Source organism: Seriola aureovittata, chromosome 14 (genome assembly GCF_021018895.1).
Source record: "Seriola aureovittata isolate HTS-2021-v1 ecotype China chromosome 14, ASM2101889v1, whole genome shotgun sequence".
NCBI classification, from domain to species: domain Eukaryota; kingdom Metazoa; phylum Chordata; class Actinopteri; order Carangiformes; family Carangidae; genus Seriola; species Seriola aureovittata.
Genome location: NC_079377.1, coordinates 15759120 through 15778244, shown reverse-complemented (window position 1 = coordinate 15778244; position 19125 = coordinate 15759120). Strand labels below are relative to the sequence as shown.

The 19125-nt window shown below is 40.8% G+C and overlaps 1 protein-coding gene across 3 annotated transcripts in view; it reads right to left on the bottom strand.

The window, feature by feature from the left end:
• Window positions 1–19125, bottom strand: part of sh3pxd2ab (SH3 and PX domains 2Ab) — a 52256-nt gene that overhangs the window by 14593 nt on the left and 18538 nt on the right. For 2 of the 3 annotated variants that reach the window (XM_056394557.1, XM_056394559.1), the window contains exons 6-7: window positions 15343–15374; window positions 6722–6850 (exon numbers count right to left, since the gene is read on the bottom strand). In XM_056394557.1, the coding sequence (XP_056250532.1) occupies window positions 6722–6850; window positions 15343–15374 (161 nt within the window). The remainder of the gene's footprint in view (window positions 1–6721; window positions 6851–15342; window positions 15375–19125) is intronic. The other variant, XM_056394560.1, reaches the window with a different exon arrangement.

Sequence of the window (19125 nt, the reverse complement as noted above, 5' to 3'; positions counted from 1 at the left end):
AGAGCGTAGACATACAATACGACACCACACCTGTATCTTTACTCTGTGTCAACATGTTTCCCTTCCTCGTTATCCACGTAAGGAAAAGTTAAAAAATCTTGGAAAGTTGCTGCTGAGTTTGAACCACAGAGGAAAAAAAGAGCACCGCCAAATGCTGACTGGCAATACACTTTGCTACACATTATTCAATATTACGATTATAGCTACTTAGTCAACATCCTGAGTAAATCTAAAAAGCTTTTAAAAGTTTAGTTTTGTAACCCCAACAGTTTTGGGGTCAGTGGTTGCATAAGACAATAGCTAAACCCACAAGCCTCTGAAGGAGATGTCATATAACACCATCACACCGTAGGATTACAACCACAGACATCAACCTCAAATGTCACAGCCTTGAAAAGGAAGAAGCCAAAAGGTTTGTCTTGACAACACCGGTGCATTGCGCTACAAGGGCACCATGAAAAACTGGATGTTTTAAGCAGCAGCGAGTTGTAACTAAGTTTATGCCTCAGTGGCCTGATGTGAGGCACACAAATCAAATCGAGTCAAATGTCTGAAAATGATGATGGCAGCCTAATTTAGACAGCATGAAATATATGGAACCAGATTTAAAGCAAATGTTTGACATCTTGGGAAATACACTTATTTGCTTTCTGCCGGAAAGCTAGATGTGAGGTCGATAACCAACTTTCATATCTGTCCATTACATATAGGGCTACAGCGCAGCAGTCAGTTAATTTAGCCTAGAAGAGCTAAGAATGGAAACAGGGTGAAAACAGCTAGCCTGCTCTGTCAAACGGTAATAAAATCTGCCAGAAAACGTCATACTATTCTTTTAACTAAATATGAACCATGCCTTTCAAAAACCAATTGCTTGTATGATGAAGAAAAATCAATGTTGGTTATGTAAGCTGAAAGTTTTGCATATGTGGAAAAAAAGGATGAGATAAACATTTCTGCAGAGGGAGCATAAGACATGTAAACAGATGCTCGGTCCAGACTTTTATGGAGCTGTCCTCATAGGCTCACTTGACCTACAACTGCAGATACAGTGAACAGACATATAATGAGAGCGAGTAGCATTTCTAAGCTCTGTTTGTCTCTCATACGGTATCTGCCATCTGGAAACTCTATCAGCTTTAAGACCCATGCTTCATTTTTACTGTAATCAACAACAGATTCTCAGCTGCAACAAGAGACTAGATTTATGCCATTCTGGGTTTCTCCTAAGGTGTCTGTATAAGCTATAAAACAAAATTGTGATCTGTGTATGTAATCAATCAAGTCTGATACCTACGTAATGGTATATATATCACAGTGATTGCAATGCTACTTAATGTCCTACTCATCCCTATAAATTTATCATTGAGACATAAACCAGAAACGGTACTGCAATTCTAAATCAACATGGTTTTGTGCTTTGGAGTAACTCTGTAATACTCACAAAAGATTTCTACATACAGTATCTAGCATAAATATGAGAAGCACAGATCCAGCAGCACAAGGAGGCTTCTTTTTTTTTCACAACCTGAAATGATGAGGAATGCAGTGGCTCAGCAGTCCTGCAGATATCTGACACCACTGTTGAGTACAGCAGGAGAAAACCCCATTCATTTCCAGCTTCTGTATTTATTAACAGTAGATCCAGAATCAAAGCACAAGGGGGGGAAGGTATCCAGCCCAATGCACACACTTCCAGTTTTCATAAAACACTGGGTTTCAATTACCTGGGAGGCGCTGGTACGAGCGGGAGGAGGCGAAAACGGCACAAAACGACTTTCAAGAGCTAATGTTGACCTAAGAAACGACCTTCACCCCCTCCCCACCCACCCCCCCCAATCCCACCCCCACCCACAGCCTCTGAAAGGATCCCCTCATGGCCTGAACGAAGCTATAGCCCACAGCTTGTGTGCTCTCTAGGCTCCACTGATTTGGAGACACAGCAGTCCTTGAGTGTCTGAAAGCCCCCCCCCCCCCCCACCCCCCCCCAAAAAAGCTGGTTTAACTCAATGGTCAATTCTTGAGTGAGAGAGAGAGGCACCTTTTTGGCTCCACAGACTGATTTCTGTACACTATTATTACCACTATTTGTGCTTTTTTAAATACTGTTATTGCTCCTGTTCCTCATCTGCTTTGCCTGATCAGTCTGTGTCAAGATGAAAGAAAATAAAGCAGAAGCCAGCAGTTTGTTGAAATGCCAGTGACACAGCTCCCATCTGATCTTTCCACATCTAAAAATACAGGATAAGGTTAATTTCTTGAGATGGTCATTAGGACTTCCTATGGTGAGCTGAAAGAATGTGGAGGACGGGGGATTACTGTGAGTGGATAATGTGTCTTCCATCTGCTCTGAGACATTTAACACTTGGCAATTTTTCTGTAACATGTCTTCGGTGGTTCATTGACAAGAATTATAGGGTTTTTCCTCTTTTACACAAGGAAACATGTTCTTGCTGAAACTGCACATACCAAATCGAGGAACTGAAACTTTGAGCACCAGCAGCACCAGAAGCTCAACACAAACATTTGCCTTTAATCCTCCTGAATGTAAGAGATAGACAAAACGCAAGAGCCAGTAAACATGATGCTGTCCCATCTGAAGGAACCGCAGCTTTCTCATTAACTACATAGTACTATGGCAACACTCCTATTGGTGCTATTATTTAAGTACAGAAAAAAGTAAGCTGTCATTGTAACATATTTATGCAGGATGTTTTTACATCTCTGCATATTAGCTCACACAAGATCTAAAACTCTATAGCCATGCTAGCAGCTCTGCAATGCTACATCCAGGCACAGTGGTGCTTAGAGCTGAGGGATCTCCAAATTCCATGGCAGTCCATCAAATATTTGATGAGAAATTTCTGTCTGGACCAAAGTGGCTTGACCAGCCAACAGACCAATAATGTTATCCCTAGGGCCATGCTGCTAGCATGGGTAAAAACAATTGAATTAGTAGAAACAATCTGATTGTCCAAAAAATAAGAATGACTAAACTCTAGTAGTTATTTGGTCTGGGTTTCTTTCCATTACAATCACTGCCTTCTATATGTTTCTGCTCTTGGGCTAAACTCCTGGATGATCCAAAGACTCTGAACACTGAGCTCCTGCTGAGCCCTGAGATCATCTTGCCTCCAGCCTGAAGATGTAGAGCAGAGACATTATTGTATTGGTACATATTTTCCATGTGAAGCATGGCATGGTGTGCATACATCATGCCATGCTGTGGGCCAGACCTGCTTGATCTGCCAGGATTTAACTCAGGCAGTATGTTTGGGCTTTCAGCCAGCCAGTCGAATATCACCTGCAGGATACCCCTGTTACCTTCCAGCTTCTCTGTGGCTCAGATTTGTCGGACTTAAAATCATCAGTGTTCACAAGGACAAAAAAGACAGATAAGATTACTGTCTTGATAAGGCTCTTCCCTGCTTTAGTATGCTGGGTGGAGCAGTAGAGATGCAATACATACTCTACATGGGTGGTACCAGGGGGTCTTGGGGTGAGGTGAAGGGCCTGCCGGATGTGAGCTAGCCTCTCCAAAACAGACAGGCATTCCCAGTGTTCATTTGGCAAACTGTAATTCATAGAAGCTGATCTAGACTGGGAGATGAGTTAAACCCTGACTGGTCCACAGAGAGAGATTTTCTACACAGGACTGGGCACAACATGCCTAACGCTGCCCTTGAGGTGTAGGCAAACTGGCTACAGTAAGCACAACATTTCCAGAAGTGACTGCAAATTATTTTTTCCTTTCCTATATACTACTCTATTAAAAGACAATGTTTAAACCACTGAATACAGAGCATTTGAACTGACCAACAAGGTTACTAGCTTAGCTTTGGCTAACATCTCTCCAATATAGTGTAAACTGAGGAGGCATCCTGGAGGATCCATTAAGCCATTATAATGAACCAACCTCTCTGAACCACTAACTTTGGCAGGAAATGTCTTTTTCCATTTTCTCCCCGAGTTTCTCCCTGCACTACTCTCTCCTCCTGAGCCAGCATCCCCCCCCTGGCAAACTCTCATAAAATAGACAAATAAAATAGCAGCAGAGGGGGTGAGGACAGAATTAATCATTAGAAAACGTTTAATTACTGCTTTAAATTAAACATTTACTTTCATGTAACTTTTCATTATAACTTTTAAGAATTATTATTCCAGGGAAACTGAATGCTTTAGCAGAACATCAAGCTGTCAGTGATCTGCACTGTTGATTTCCCAAATACTACAACCACTTTAAACCCAACAAACCAGCAATCAATATAAACTATTGTACCAACTGAAACAAAGGCCACAACACAAACTGTATCGTCAGCCAGTGCAACGGAAAATACTGCCTTGGCTCAGGACAGCAAGCTGGAAAAGTGGAGAAAGCTGAGCTCACTTATAGGTCTGACCTAGATTCACTGCCCTGTCAAAGGCATATATTATCTAATCCAAGGTAAGGGAAAGTCGATAACTGCACTGGGCAGCAGTCACAGACACAGTCTATGGGTACAGTAGCTTTAACAGCGGGACTTCTGTTGAAGGACTAGGGTGACTAGCAAAAATAATACAGAGCTGCAGTTTTTCCATTTCTAGAACTGTCACCGTTTCAGTCGCATACTCTCACACCTTGTGCAAAAAATAAATAAATCTCACAAAACCAGTCAGATACACAATGCTGATACAAAATAAGATGGTAATATGATATATATATTCCACTCAGTGCATCCAAAGACCCATGCTGGTTTAAATAAGATTGGCTTTAAAGGAAAATATGGAGCAAAATCCATACAACCCTTTTATCATAACAAAAGTAACAGACACATTTTAGTACCTGTAACTATTCACCACTTAGCTCTGTAATATACAGATCAATCTGTCAGAGACCATTAAAGGGTTTGTACTTATCCTGCAAGGGAATGGATGCTAAGTCAAATGAGCTCTGAAATCTTCTTAGCACACACCTGGTCTTGTTAGTATTGGCAAAGGGGTTATGGAGTGATGTCAACGGGCCAAAATGGAGCAGCTTTAGCCGACTTCCATTGCAGGAGGTGTTGAGATTTCAGTTAAATGCTAGCTGTGCTGCTGGAAACAGTCTCCATAGCAAGATGTAGGGGCGGTTGTATTTACCTCAGATCTCTGTGAAAGTGTCCGTCAGTGTATAATAAAACTGTCAAATAGCCTTAGGATGTGTTTTAAAAAGACCTGGAGTCTACCGTTTTGCTTTCTAGAAACTCATGAGAAATCCTACCAAACCAGAAAAAGAATGAATGAGTTAAACTGAGGGCAACAACACATCAGCCTGCATTAGAGAAAAGGCTGAAACAAAACAATAACAACATGGAAACTAAGCTGGAGTAATAAAACGGAAGCCTGGAAATCATAAATCACATTCTGCAGGTATCATCAGCATGCGGACCGACCACTATAACTTTGCACCATGGTCAGCTGAAATACAAAAGTTGAAGGGGCCTCTACTTAAAAGCACAGGACCATGCAGTTCAAGTTAATGGAGGAAAGCTCTCATATAAGGCCCCCGGTAAAAAGGACTTCAAGGTGTTGGAATATCCGCCTCACTGTGGCTCCCCATTGGGTTGAAATCCTACTGGAGCAGGGAGTGAAAACAAATACATGAACCCAAAGGCAGGACACGAGACACTTCAAAGCGATCCAATCTACAGACCCTCTTCCTTAAGGCCAGGGTGGCATGGCGTTTCACTCACACCCATCATGAAACCCAAGTCCAATTGCCTTCCTGGTCACAGTTTCCTCCTCCATCCTTCTTTCCCCCGTCCTCCCTCTGAAGAACACATGAGTCCCATTACTGTTTTACTGTCTCGGCACACCATTAAAGCGGAACGTCAGACCCTGTTACCAGGCCTATACCTCTCCACTCACTCTTGTGCTTCAGATGAGAAATTCCCTTTAAAATAAAAGTGATTCAGGCAGGTGCTTGGACCTTGGTGTCACTGATAGTTGACAGTTTTTGCATGTTTACCCCAGACACATGGTTTGGTACTCATAATATTAATGACAAATAAAATGCAACTACAGTAGAAGCAGATTTTCTGGTGTCCTAAATCTATCAAACCAGTTTTCATTTTACTGCATTTAAAACATAGGCATTATATTCTTTTCAGTTAATTCATATACATTTGCTAGAAAAATAATTAAAGCCTTTTGTATCTTCTTCCACCCACGATAGATTCAAGAAGTGTCACAGCATACCAGAATATCATGAAGTTATGCTTAACACCAGCATGATACTGACTCATTAAACATTCATTATTGTCAAGCTGAATCACATATACCTTAAAACACGATCTTGGCCCTGTCTGCTAGGTCTTTCCAGAGGTTAAACAGCTGACTAAGGACTCTGCAGCTGCTATTTGTAAATCCGGCATGTCTTGCCGGCTTTCCATTAAAATGAGGTGGAATAATTAATACGAGTCTGGAAGACATTCCTCTTGCTAGAGGCAACATTCTGGCCTCCAGCCTAAACCAACAGTGGGAAAAAACAGGGCTGACGGCAGGCCAAAGCGAGCCTCCAGATGGGGATAAGTATCAGCTAGCAAGCTGTGGACAAAGGAGGTGAGAGGGTTGAGATAGGGAAAATGTTTGAGGAGCTATGGAGTGAATCATGAAAGTGTCTGCTTGTGTCTGACATACACACAGCATGCACGCTGCCTATATCTGCTCAACATGTTTTTGTTGTGCATTTGTTTTGATTACTCACCACTCTCGCTCTTTTCAATGACGTCGACCACCTCGCCCGCTTGAAGGCTGATTTCTGCAGGCTCTTGTTTCTCGTAATTGGCCACCACCACATACTGTTCCAGGAGCATGGGGTCCGAGGCATCCAGACCTGGGGTTGATGGGAAAAAACATGCTGTCAGCCAGCTGCCAGCCATAGGTCCACGAGAACGACTGGTGGGCACTCGTTGTGCCATAGGCCACTTTGTCTGTAAAGCTCAGCCAATCACAATATTCACAGGGTTCAGTGCATCTTCCTGAGAGTCTAGCCATAGAGCTGCATCCCCCTCCAGCCCAACATCCAGGGCAATGGAGATGCTGAAAGTCTAGGAAAAGAATCCCCCTCCAAAAGGTGAAGAATTAAGCAGTCAACTGCAGAAAATCCATTCTGTGTTACAGAAGGGGCCTCATCCTTAATGTCCACCAAAGCTGAGACCGGGTCAGTAGATGCAAGTAGACACATTAACACAGTGGAAAGAGGAGCAGCAAAGAGAAAGCAGGAGGAGCTGTAGTAGTGATAGAAAAGTGAGCTAAAGCCAGCTGAGGACAGGACACTAGAGTGGGAGAAAGAAATGGTTTCCCTTGGAAAATAAACCATCTGCTAAAAAGCCTCCTTCTCCTCAGTTAGGGCTGGAGCTGGAGGAAGAGTAGGGGGTTGTGTACGCCAATCATAAGAGTCGGCACTAGAGGCCTTAAATAGAACCAGATGAAGGGGCTGGAGCTGCGCTCAGAGGGATGGCCCTGTGTCTCCATGAAACACTAGAGCTCTGACTACAGCGTGTGGCCCAGCCAATGGAAATCTTCCTTTCTCTACTTCGCTCAGTTAACCATATAAGCACCAGCAGTGACTTAGTTTTTTTTACAGCTTGTGCCACTATCATAACTCAATCACATCCAGTACTTGACCAGAGTTTAGATCACTCCAACTAACTCCAAGAATGACTTCTTAAGACAGAAATATATGTTTTCCTTTATAAAGACGTGAAGAGAGCATATACTGGCCAATACTTTTCAAACATCCACAACATTTTTTTTCCCTCCACATGAGTAAAGCAACATTAACTTAGCCCGGCTGCAGCTTTAGTCTTGACAAATCCTTACAACAAGCATAGCTGAATCAACTAAAGCAGATCTAACAAGCGTCAGCTGGAATCCAGACACCACTCCAGCTTACATTCAGTTCACACATTAACAAGAACTTCTGCTGACCATTGAGTTCAAAGCTCCTACCAGAAGGAAGCTGCTGTCTGCAAACACTTAAGATTATATCTGTTTATCCTCATTATGTTGCTACAACAGATACACAATGTACTTTTATGGTGCGTTTGAATAACAGACAGACATCTACAAACACAGTAAGAATCACAATGTCTGTTTATGGTCACATTGCTCCCACACTGGGTTTACTAACGGCCCTCCGTTACTGCGGAAGAAAAATTAAATATGTGAGTGTGACTCACATAATCAACAAATATTTATAACATGTGGTAAAATGTGCTTCTGGAAAGAGGAAGTCAGCTTTCTCCTGAGGATGGAAAATAAGAACAAGTCAGTCCAAGAGATGGAAGGTCTGAGGCTTGATAAAGAATGATTAAGACAACTTGGATTAATCTGCCATTTCTCCAAAGAGCAGACCTGGCGACAGTCCTCCAGACTAGAGATTAACATTTCTCTAAATCAGGACAATATTTTGAATTTGATTCTGGAAGTAAATTTGAAATGTCAAGGAGATAATAAGTTATGAAGATGAACTCAGCACCATTAGCATCTGAAATGCTAAGACTGCCAAAGAGCCTGACACTGGATTACTGTGGTTGGGTCATGGTTTATGAAGCTTCACGTTATTTCTGAAAGATGTTTTGTCAAACCACAAAGTTGGGTGCAGAAACACTGGAAAGAGCATATTAAAATTCTGGGTATTGCCTTCTTGTTCTTCAAAGTATAATATGACAGCAATTACTTCAGTTACAGCAAACAGTGATATTTCTTTTGACATTATGATTTGAAATGTGTGGTTGAGTGGTTTGTTTTAACTTGCAGATCAATTAACTTTCATTACTAATAATGTGGGATCCACAACGACATGAAATAACTGACTCAAACATTGTTTAGCTGTTACTGTCATAGAATGTTTCCCAATCTAAAATACATAAAAATCATATCTGCAATTAATTATTTGAGTCAGTAATTTCACTTTTATTTACAGTATGACTGCTTTTATGCAAGTTTTACACAGCGGTATGTTTTTAAAGCCATCAGATATCACAAATTTTACAGGCTGCAGAGATTTAAGTATGGGACAAAGTGCGTAAATGAGTGCGTGTAAATCAAGTTCCCAGCCATCACCTACGGTTTTAGCTTATCTAGATTTACAGATTATCAATATGCAGTACATTTCCTGTGTGCATTTTAAATTAGTTTTACTTTTTCATGATCAGTAAATTTCCCTCTATTCAACTAACCATCTGTATAATAACCACAACAAACAGAAACCCTGCGGATTTGCTCTGTGCCTTTTCTTAATGCTGAATTTGAACTTGCAATAAAATAATGAGCTGTCAGGAACCGAATTTAAAATAAGTACCATATCTAGGAACCACACACTTGCCAACAATATAATTTCAACACAGATGGACATAAAACTCAACAGATCATGATCTCATAAAATCATAATCTATGTTAAATTATGTTTCTAAAACACACAATTAACTACTGCCGTGAGTGAACAGTAAATCTGAGACCTGAGGTGAGTGAGTAAAGACTCTGTCAGCAAAGTCAATAGGCCTGAAAAACAAAAGCTAATATTTCAGCCTCGTTCAGGAAATGAAATGTTTTGCAACAGCAGGAAAACAGAGCCAGAACAAGAACATGTGTGAGAAAAAATGAGGTGAAACAGTCTTGGCTAGGATAGGTCTAATTTCAAATGGGATATGTGTAAAGAGAGCTGAAATGAGCTATATAAATTAATGTGTGCAAACAAAGGTTTCAATGAAATAAATCAGCCCAAAAAAAGTTACAGTGCTTCAATCAGTCATTCCCTGAAAAAGATGATTTCACATGGTATGGACTAGTTATAGACCAGTGATTTCCAACCAGCGATACTTCTCCAAGAGGTATGTGGAAAGACTGTGAGCTCAACTAATTTGGAGATATAGAAATTACGATTCCATTAAAAACAAATACAGTAAATATCCACACACAGGGTCAGCTAAAACAAGAAGCACATGACGACTGTTAGAAAGCGAGCGGAAAAGTTGAAACAGTTAGCTAAACATAATGGTTAAATGGCTGAAATACGTTGCTAAACGTTATGGCTAAATGGTTGTAATAGTTATTTAAAGCTGGTGGATAAATGGTGGAAATAGCTAGAAGAAAAAGAAATGGATGAATTGTTTAAATACTGAGGTAATGGTATGGTTCAAATAGCTAAAAGCAACTGCTAAGGCTGAAATGGCTAGATTGGCTAGTTAAAATCGTTAGTATGTAATGGCTAAATGTTTCAAATCATTAGCTAAAAGTCATAGCTGAATGTTTGAAATAGCTAAAAGTCACAGACATGGTGCAGAGATAGAGACATAGCGTGTGCATGAGCTAACATCTGTGTTTATATGTGTATGATATTATGTGTATGCACAATCTAGATCTAAAGTATTTATGAGATTTAAAAGGGAAAGTATTTTTTTCTAGCCTGCCATCAGATAGCCCTATTAGCAACTCTCTGTGTTTATATCTCTCCTCACTCTGATTTATACATGTGCTTCCTGCTCCCACCCTTGCACTCCCAGGCGTCCTAACTCCATCCAACCCCCAACCCCACCCCCACTCACCCATCATCGGCTCCATCCAAAGATGATGACAGTTGGGAACTTTGCAATAATTCATCACCAAGAGGAGGAAACCAGGGAGTGTAGTCTACCCATTTATACCAAGGGATGGGAATTTTTCTTCGTGAGAGACTTTTCAGGATCAAGCTTCTTTGGTTGATAGCATAGTTGGCACTGGCCTCTGTGTCTTAGTGCCATATTTTGAACCCTGGGGTGACTTTATGAGAGCAGAACTGGGTTGAGAGGAGTAAAATTTGGCAATGTGCAATGCCTTTGTTTGGCTCATCAGCAGCAGATGTGCAGTTGGATTAGAAAGGGACACAGGACTGCTGTTCAATGTAGTACAGATGTACTCATGTCATTGAATCAGTATGTGGCCCTGAGGGAGAAGGGGCAGACCACAAACAAATAGTGCAAAAACCTTCCCCAAAATCATCTTACAGTAACACAGCCTTCAAAAAGCTGTTAAAAACTGTTCCATTATCTTCACTTGATCTGCTGATCATTTCAGAATTTTAGGTCCATTTATTTTCAAATATGTTAAGGTACTCTGTGGAGTTTCTTTGTAAACAAGTGACTTTCACTGTTTCTCACTAAAGTGCATTGTGTGCCTCCTCGTTGTAAAACAAGAGCATCACCAATGTTTGGAAGAATAGGCAACCTACATTGTTTACATCCATGTTTGCTGCAGTCTCCCTTCTTGCCTTTGCTGGTGCATTGCTACATTTGTTGGAACATTACCATCATCAACAACAGTGGAATACATCAAACCAATGCAGGACTGTGCATCATGTAACCTGCGTATAAGAAGGTAAGAAACTTTGGCTTCAGTAGTTTGCATTGCACTGGATGTTGATGATGCAGGGGCTTTCCAAAAAAGTGTGGGATTAGATGCAAACTGCTAACTTATTGAGGGAAATCAAAGCAACCCATCTTTTCATCACGCTCTCCAGTACAAACCCTGACATCTCCAACACTTGACAACTAGCATGTGAAGGAAAAGTGCATCAAAGAACATGACTTTACTGACACCCTATGCAAAATTACAAAACACTAAATTGAAAAAATATATATATTCGTGACCTCATTCATTAGAGAACATTTTCTGGCTTGAACGTGGAGTTGTGAGCATGAAGCTTAAGTGCTGCCTCTAGGGTGTGAGTCCACTTTGAAAAATGGCCACTTATCAGAAACAGAGCAGCCTGTATTAGATCTGCTCTAATGCAGCAGAGGGGGTGGGGGGGATTCAACCCTGCCAAAGTTAAGTGGTAATTTTAAAAAGAAATACAAACTCTACACTGTTATATTGTATTATGTCAAAGCTGCATCCATGAAATGAACAGCAACATTTATCACTTTTAATGTGTAAATGTCAGTAAAAAAAAATGCAACATGTGATTTAAACCTGGTTTTAACCCACATAATTGATCTTTCAGGTACTGTGAGGCTCATTGTGCATGAGTCTTGAAAGGGGTGAATCTGCTGAAGCCCAGTATTCAATAGCTGTTCATTGAGAAATACGCTGCTGAAACAGTGTACGGTTGTTAAAGTGATTTGGACAGGCTCATTAGCCTTAATGATTTCCTATGCCAGTTTAAAATCTTATCCATCTGCAAATACAAACAAACACACAAACCTCCGGACCCGCCCACCATCTAACTCATGAACAGATTAACTCTTTTCCTCCCAGCAAGCACGCACACACACAGACAGACACACACACACACACACACACACACACACACACACACACGTGCATACCCACATACAGTATGGTAAACACCCACATAGACACAACCTCATGCACACTTGCACACCCTACAGGCCCCCAGAGACCTGCAGCTCAAATAAAGACAGCAGGTCTGCACATATAAACACACTCCCTCAGTCCATGTGCAACACTGAAATGGTTTCCACTTGCCACGTAAACCTCCTCTCCTCTCCAGCTGCTTTTCACATGCACTACACCCCCGAGCGCTCCGTTTCTTTTTCTCTCCTACTCACTTTCTAACTGTCTTCTGCTCATCTCACTTTTCTTTTTGAATACAGATTATCACTAATGCTTTGGGGCTGATATGAAGTCCCTGAATCTCAACATCCTGAAATGCAGCTCATCCTAAAATCAGAGCTAATTTAAATACTCAGATTGTTTCCCTTCACCGATGAGACAGTTCCCTTTGTCTTTCTCTCCTGCGTATAGATAAAGTATTAAAATAATTATAAAGTATTTCATCACCATAGTATCTTGTCAAAACATGACTCCTTCAGGGTTTGGCTGATGAAAGCATCAGTCAGTTATCTGACAGTGATTTATGCTGACAAGCAGCACTCCTGACAACTCCATTATGTTAGACTGAAGATAATGTGTCTTTCCTTGAACCTTACGTAGATAGTGGCCTGGCTATGATGCTATGTTAATAATGTAGACTGATTCTATCTCATACTGAGGAGCTCTTGAAGCGGAAGTCATAGAAAATAAATGGGCCAGAATCTCACTGAATACACGAGAGTGTAGTATATACTACTGCTCCCTTTTAAGAAACTTCTTTTCACTTGTGTCCATCATCTAATATCAGTACAAACAAAGACAAATCACCAATGAAGTGCATTAAGGAAACTGAAGAGTCATAATGAGAGTAAGAAGCAAAAACAATCATGATGCAAATGAAAACAAAGATGAAATCATCATGAAGACAAAGATGATAATGAAACCAACGGTGAGTGATCATCTGCGAGTGTGTAAACCTAAGATGTTCCTCTGATTTCTTCTGCTTGCCAGGTAAACCAAGTTCCTACTCCAACCGCTAACTGCATGCAGTTTTGTGGTGAAGGGCAACATTCTCCTGTTTAGGGCAGGGGCTCAGTAAACTCTTATGGGAGACCTGCACCATGTAATTATGGAAACCATAAGCTGCAGCTACAGCACAAATTCACCACAGACTCACTGCACTTTATCTGCTGTCCTGCTTTAAAAGAGAAAGATCAATCTTTCAGCTGCAATAACCGCTAATGTCCAGCATGGGGACTATGGTGAAGGTTTAGAGATCAAGTATGGAGGGCCTGTTCAGTATGTGCCCCGCGTTCAATCTGAATAGTAAATTATCATGAGCACCAGATATAAAGTGTGTTATCATTGCTTTCACTGGTAGACTTGATCCCATCCAATGATTTGTTGAAAGCATATATACATGTACATCTTAACAACTTCAGAGCCGATAACATATTTAATATCAAACCAAACCCTTCAGAATAAAACAGCTGAAACTGTGCATGCAAACAACAGCCACTATATGACGAACTTTCCAGGCAGCCGATATGAATATAACTGGAAACCAATCTAATATCTTGCACAGACTGAATGTAGGCTACTCCACATGCACACACACAAACACACACACACACACACAGCTGAAATAAGACAATTTTTCCATTTCACAATCTAGCTGGAATTCCCTGTTACGTAAAGCCTCAATACCATGGAACACATAACGAAATTAGGTTGGGGTCTTATTTCGTTTGGTGGCAACTCTGGCACAGCTTTTCCTCAGAGTGGATAGCCCGCAGAAAATTAACTTATTAACTTACAGCTCATTTACTAAGACGTTCATTGCCCAGCTATGTCATACGCAACTGTGGCAGATTGCAGGACGGATGGTCATAGCAACTTTGCATCTGATTGCTGGACTAACATGTAATTTAGTAATGCACGTGGGTATTCTGAGACTGCATGCATGCAAGTGCGCGCGCGCACACACACACACACACACACACACACACACACACACACAACACTTGCACAGCTGTTCACTAAACTCCTCTCATACTTTTCCTGCTGCCTCCTACGCCTGTATCCCCATGCTCAGCTGAGTCACTCAGGCTTTCTGTCTTCCTTGCACTCGCTCACACTCATACACACACACAAAACATAAATCCGTCAGCCAACCCTGGCAGTGTAAATACGGAGCACAGAGACACAAACAGGTGGTCTCTCTCACCTAACACCGTGTTTCTTAACCATTTCATCATAATAGAGAAGTGTTATGTCGCCACGGGCAAGTACTCCACCGATTCAGCGTCACACTCCTTTAACACTGCTGGGGGTCAGGATGGACAGTTTAAAAAAAATTTAAAAAAAAGATCAAAATCAGTGCAGCAGAACCAGAGGTGTCTTTTTCATTTATTTTCATCATTGATAATTCTGAAAATTCTGTTCTCATTTAATGCTGTTGGAGCCCGTGGTGACATCTTCAAATTGCTTGTGTTGTCTGAACAATATTCCAAAAGATATTCAATTTACAGTCACATGTGACAAAGAAAAGCAGCAAATCTTCGTGAAGGTGGAGTCGGAGAATATTTGGCACCTTTGCTTAAAAAAAAAAATGAAATCATTAACTGATTATCAAAATAGTTGCCAGTTGTCAAAGAGTTGTTCGACAAATCCTTGCAAATGTACTCCAAACACTCTTCTTCAAAACCTGGTGCCTACATTACCCACAATGCAACGTGATCACCAACAGTTCTGTTATACATTGGGGTGTGTTATGCAAGTACAGGCTGTAGCCCCGAGCTGCTAGCCTCAAGAAAAGGTGGTGAGCAGGCTACAGAAGTGAGATCAACTCCACACCGCAAGATTTTTTTAATTTTCAAACTTGTAGTCTTCAGAGAGAGAGAGAGACCTCAAAGTCACAATGTAAATGCAATAAAGCAACAATACACATGGATGGTGAGAGTGACTGTCACAGACTCTACTGGCCAAGGTAAAAAGATTTCAGATCCTTACCTGATTTACGTTTGCCAGAGCCTCCACAGTCTCTGGAAAGGAAGCAACACCAGAGAAGCATGGTCAGTATGAGTGTGAGAGTAAGAGAGGTCAGAGCATTAATACGATTTGATCAATCCAGTAACCAGTTAAAGCTGAAGCTCTGCCTGGGACTATCCAAATGCAGTTGGCACACAAGTACCAGCCAAACCCTCGCTGAGAATGCATGCAGAACTTGACCCACTACCAGAGGGAGGGAGACAGGGTGGGACACATACTGTACGGGTGTGTGGAGGACCACAGTAAGTGTGTCAAGGACAGTAACAAAGCAAATCATCAGATCTTTTTAGAAAATATACTGCAGTGGTAGACATGGTGTATATACGGGCGTTGCAGCTGCCTCTGTTTAACAGCACAGCATTTATTTACTTGACAACAGTATCATATCCCCTTGATAAGTCCCATTCATGTTTAGATGTGAAAGCGTCTTTCAGTTCCAAAGCCTAGACTGCAACAAAACACTGAATGGATGGGCGCTTGTGTCAATGAACCCGCTCTGTGTTCTGACGCTCATCACTATGTGCACATTTACTGTACATGTCTGTGTGCTTACACTGCTGCTAAAAAAAAACACTGACCTTAATATGAAATAAGAGGAAATATATACAGTATATTCCTTATATATACAACTAAAATAAAGTTTGTTTGTTTTAAATGGAGCAGACTTGCACTGCTGCTCAGCCACAGCAATAATATTTCAGTTTGACAGAAATTTGTCATTTAGAAACAAACAAAACAAACAATGAACACAGCACGAATACATTTAAATTCATAAAACATTCATCCAAGTGCTGTCAGGTCAATTTGAGTTCCCATGCTTCATGTAGTGTAATGCACGTACATAAACGATGATACTTCACATAATTACTTAATTGACAATAAGTTATGATGTAAAGGGAAATGCATAAACATTTCAAACAGACCAGTATGTCTAAGTCTCTGTCTGTGTATATGTAATTTGTCGCTTGGTGCACATTTTAGGCAGCGCTGGGTGACCGCTTGTGGTCGTTTAGTTAACTGAGCTGAAGAAAGAGCACACTGAGGAGAAGCTAAGGTTTGATGCAGATGGGAACAGACACCTGGCTCTCCGGAGGGGCCAGCAGCAGGACTGGAGCCATGGCCAGTTATGGATATGAGTACATGTTTGGATAAACCTTGTCCAACATTTGCCAGGCTACAGCCTGTTCATCAACTCTTGTGTTTTATTGATTCCAGTTAACAAAAAAAAAAAAGAAAAAAAAAGAATAATCTTAACTATTTCTGGAGTTGATTTACAAAGAAGTAGTACAAAGAAGCTGTTTCTGGTTTTGCTTTTAGAGGACAATAACAAATATAAAATCAGGGTACGGTATGTTAGTGTCTGGTGAGCACCATAAAAAAGTTTACCCTCGTTCAAGTTAAGCAACACTTCTTTCTTAATGAAAACAGTTTTTACCAATAACTGTATCCCTCTGTTACTTAAGATAAAGTCATTTTTGGCACAAAGTTTCTCCGTTTCCAGATGCAGCAACAAATATGAGACAGATCAGTTATGAGACATTTCCAATCAAATACATAATAGCTTACAGCTCAGTGCGGCTTCATTAAAAACATAAATTATATACGAACTTTGATGTAAAACAACAAATTCAACCGTGAATACACTATTAAATCAGATGACACAGTAAAAACAATGTTTATATTGGATCTTCAAGCAACGTTCATACTGTGGAAAAACAATTGCAAACCGACTGAGATATGAATTTCATAAGTTTCTATATGATATGATGGGCAGAAAACAAAACAATGTTAAGCATTTATGCTGAGCCAACATAAATAGGGTTGCAGTTTATTAAAAAAGAAGCATAATCTAAGTAGATGATGTACATCACTTGAGACAACTTTGAACTCACGACTTAAGAGAGGAAATGCTATAGGTATTCAAATCAAAACAGCACGCACATCCTATGCAGTGGGAATAGTTCACAGATTCTTTTGAGGATGGAAAAGCGAGCGAGAAGGTGAGCTGTGGAAACATTTCTTTAGGTAATGTAGCATAAACTTGCAGATAAGTTACAGCATGTTTACGCCAACGTTTTCAGGTAGTTTACATCAAGAGATGAATTCATCGTCATAGATGTTAAACATTTCTGAAGTATTATATGATGAATTATGTGTTTATTTTTCTAGAAGTCTGGTGGGGCGGAGATGAAACTGAGGGAAGCACTATAGAGAGTTGGGGAGAAATGATGGGGATAAAGTAGATGCTTGACCTGCCCTGCAAGCTGATGACCCGTATCACAGAGCTGGAATAATATTCTTCCCAGGAGGAGACTGAGCACACAACTGAGCTCCGTGCGCTTTCCTCCATCCAACAGTAAAATCTAATAGGAGAGCAAAAATGCCTCCAAACACTGTTAATTGTTACAGAATCGTGTTTTTTGGGGTAAATTCTAACATTTAGTTTACAACAGAGAGTCACAGAAATTACAAGATAGTCTTTACAGTTCTCATGAGGTACACGCCCATGCCAGGAGATGCAAATAAGGTACATGCACGTACACATGTGCATAGACTGAACACATCATTAAAAATCCAAGCCCGTGAGAGTCCATCCTAAGATCGAGCTGAGAATAACCATCTGTTAACACATAACTGCTCCTCACTCTTTGTAGGTGGGCCTATTAGAAGAGGAATGTGTGAGATATTAGTCCTTTGCTCACATTTCTCAGCCAAGCCAGAGGACTGAAGTGTCTGCCCTGCTACATGTATACATTGCACAGACTCTACTGCCTGACCTCAGATTAACCTCTGCAGGAGTAACCTCCAGCTCGGGGGGTCAGTGGGTCGACGTTACTTAACAGGAAATCATTATGACAGAGCAGAGGTCTGGTTTGTATGCAGAAAGCCCGCAGCAGGAGGTCTATGTGTGAGTATCCTTAAAGAAAGGTAATGACGCTGCTCATTCAAATTCTCACCAAAACGCACAGTAAACTCATGCATACTGGTCCAAATCTCCAGCAAAGTTTGGTCATGACTACACAGTGATGTCAGGGGAAAACTATGTTAGTCTGACCATGTATCAACCACAAATAACTTAATAACTTCCCTTGTGGTGAAACACTGATGTAAAATTAAGCTTTAGGCTGTGAAGAAAATACTTTGACACATCTCTATTGGATCTCATACATTCAAAATGCATAAATGTGTAGATGTATTTATCGCGTTGTGTTTACACGTAAACAGTGAGTCGGGCTCACTCCCCATTTTGGGACAAAAATCAGGTTCCCACACGATAAATCATTAAATTGTAGGGTTAAGGGTTACTATTGGTTTTAGGGCACGTAGCAGTTATAATCAAGGCCACAGTAAACTAAACTAAGTCAGTGCAATATCTTCAAGTCACAAAATCATGTGTGTCATCTGTGTACATGCATGTGCAAGGGGTCCACGGTAGATGTATGCACATCCGGAACAATGTGTTTGACCAAAGGTTTTGTACCAACAGCATGAAAGCTACAGAAGTGTGAGACTTCTTTTCGTTACTGATGATGTTTTTGTTTTTCTTTAGTTGCAGAGCCTTTCGTGTCTTGGCTCCTTCATGTCAGCATTTCAATCTTGTTTAAATTCTGCTTAATTCAGCTGAGAATATAGTCACATGGCTAATTCCCATTCATCAACAAGTCTACAGGGTGTGGTGCCATTAACAAGGAATCCAGTAATGTGATATAAAGGCATCTAAAAGTAAGTACCTCCGACAATTTA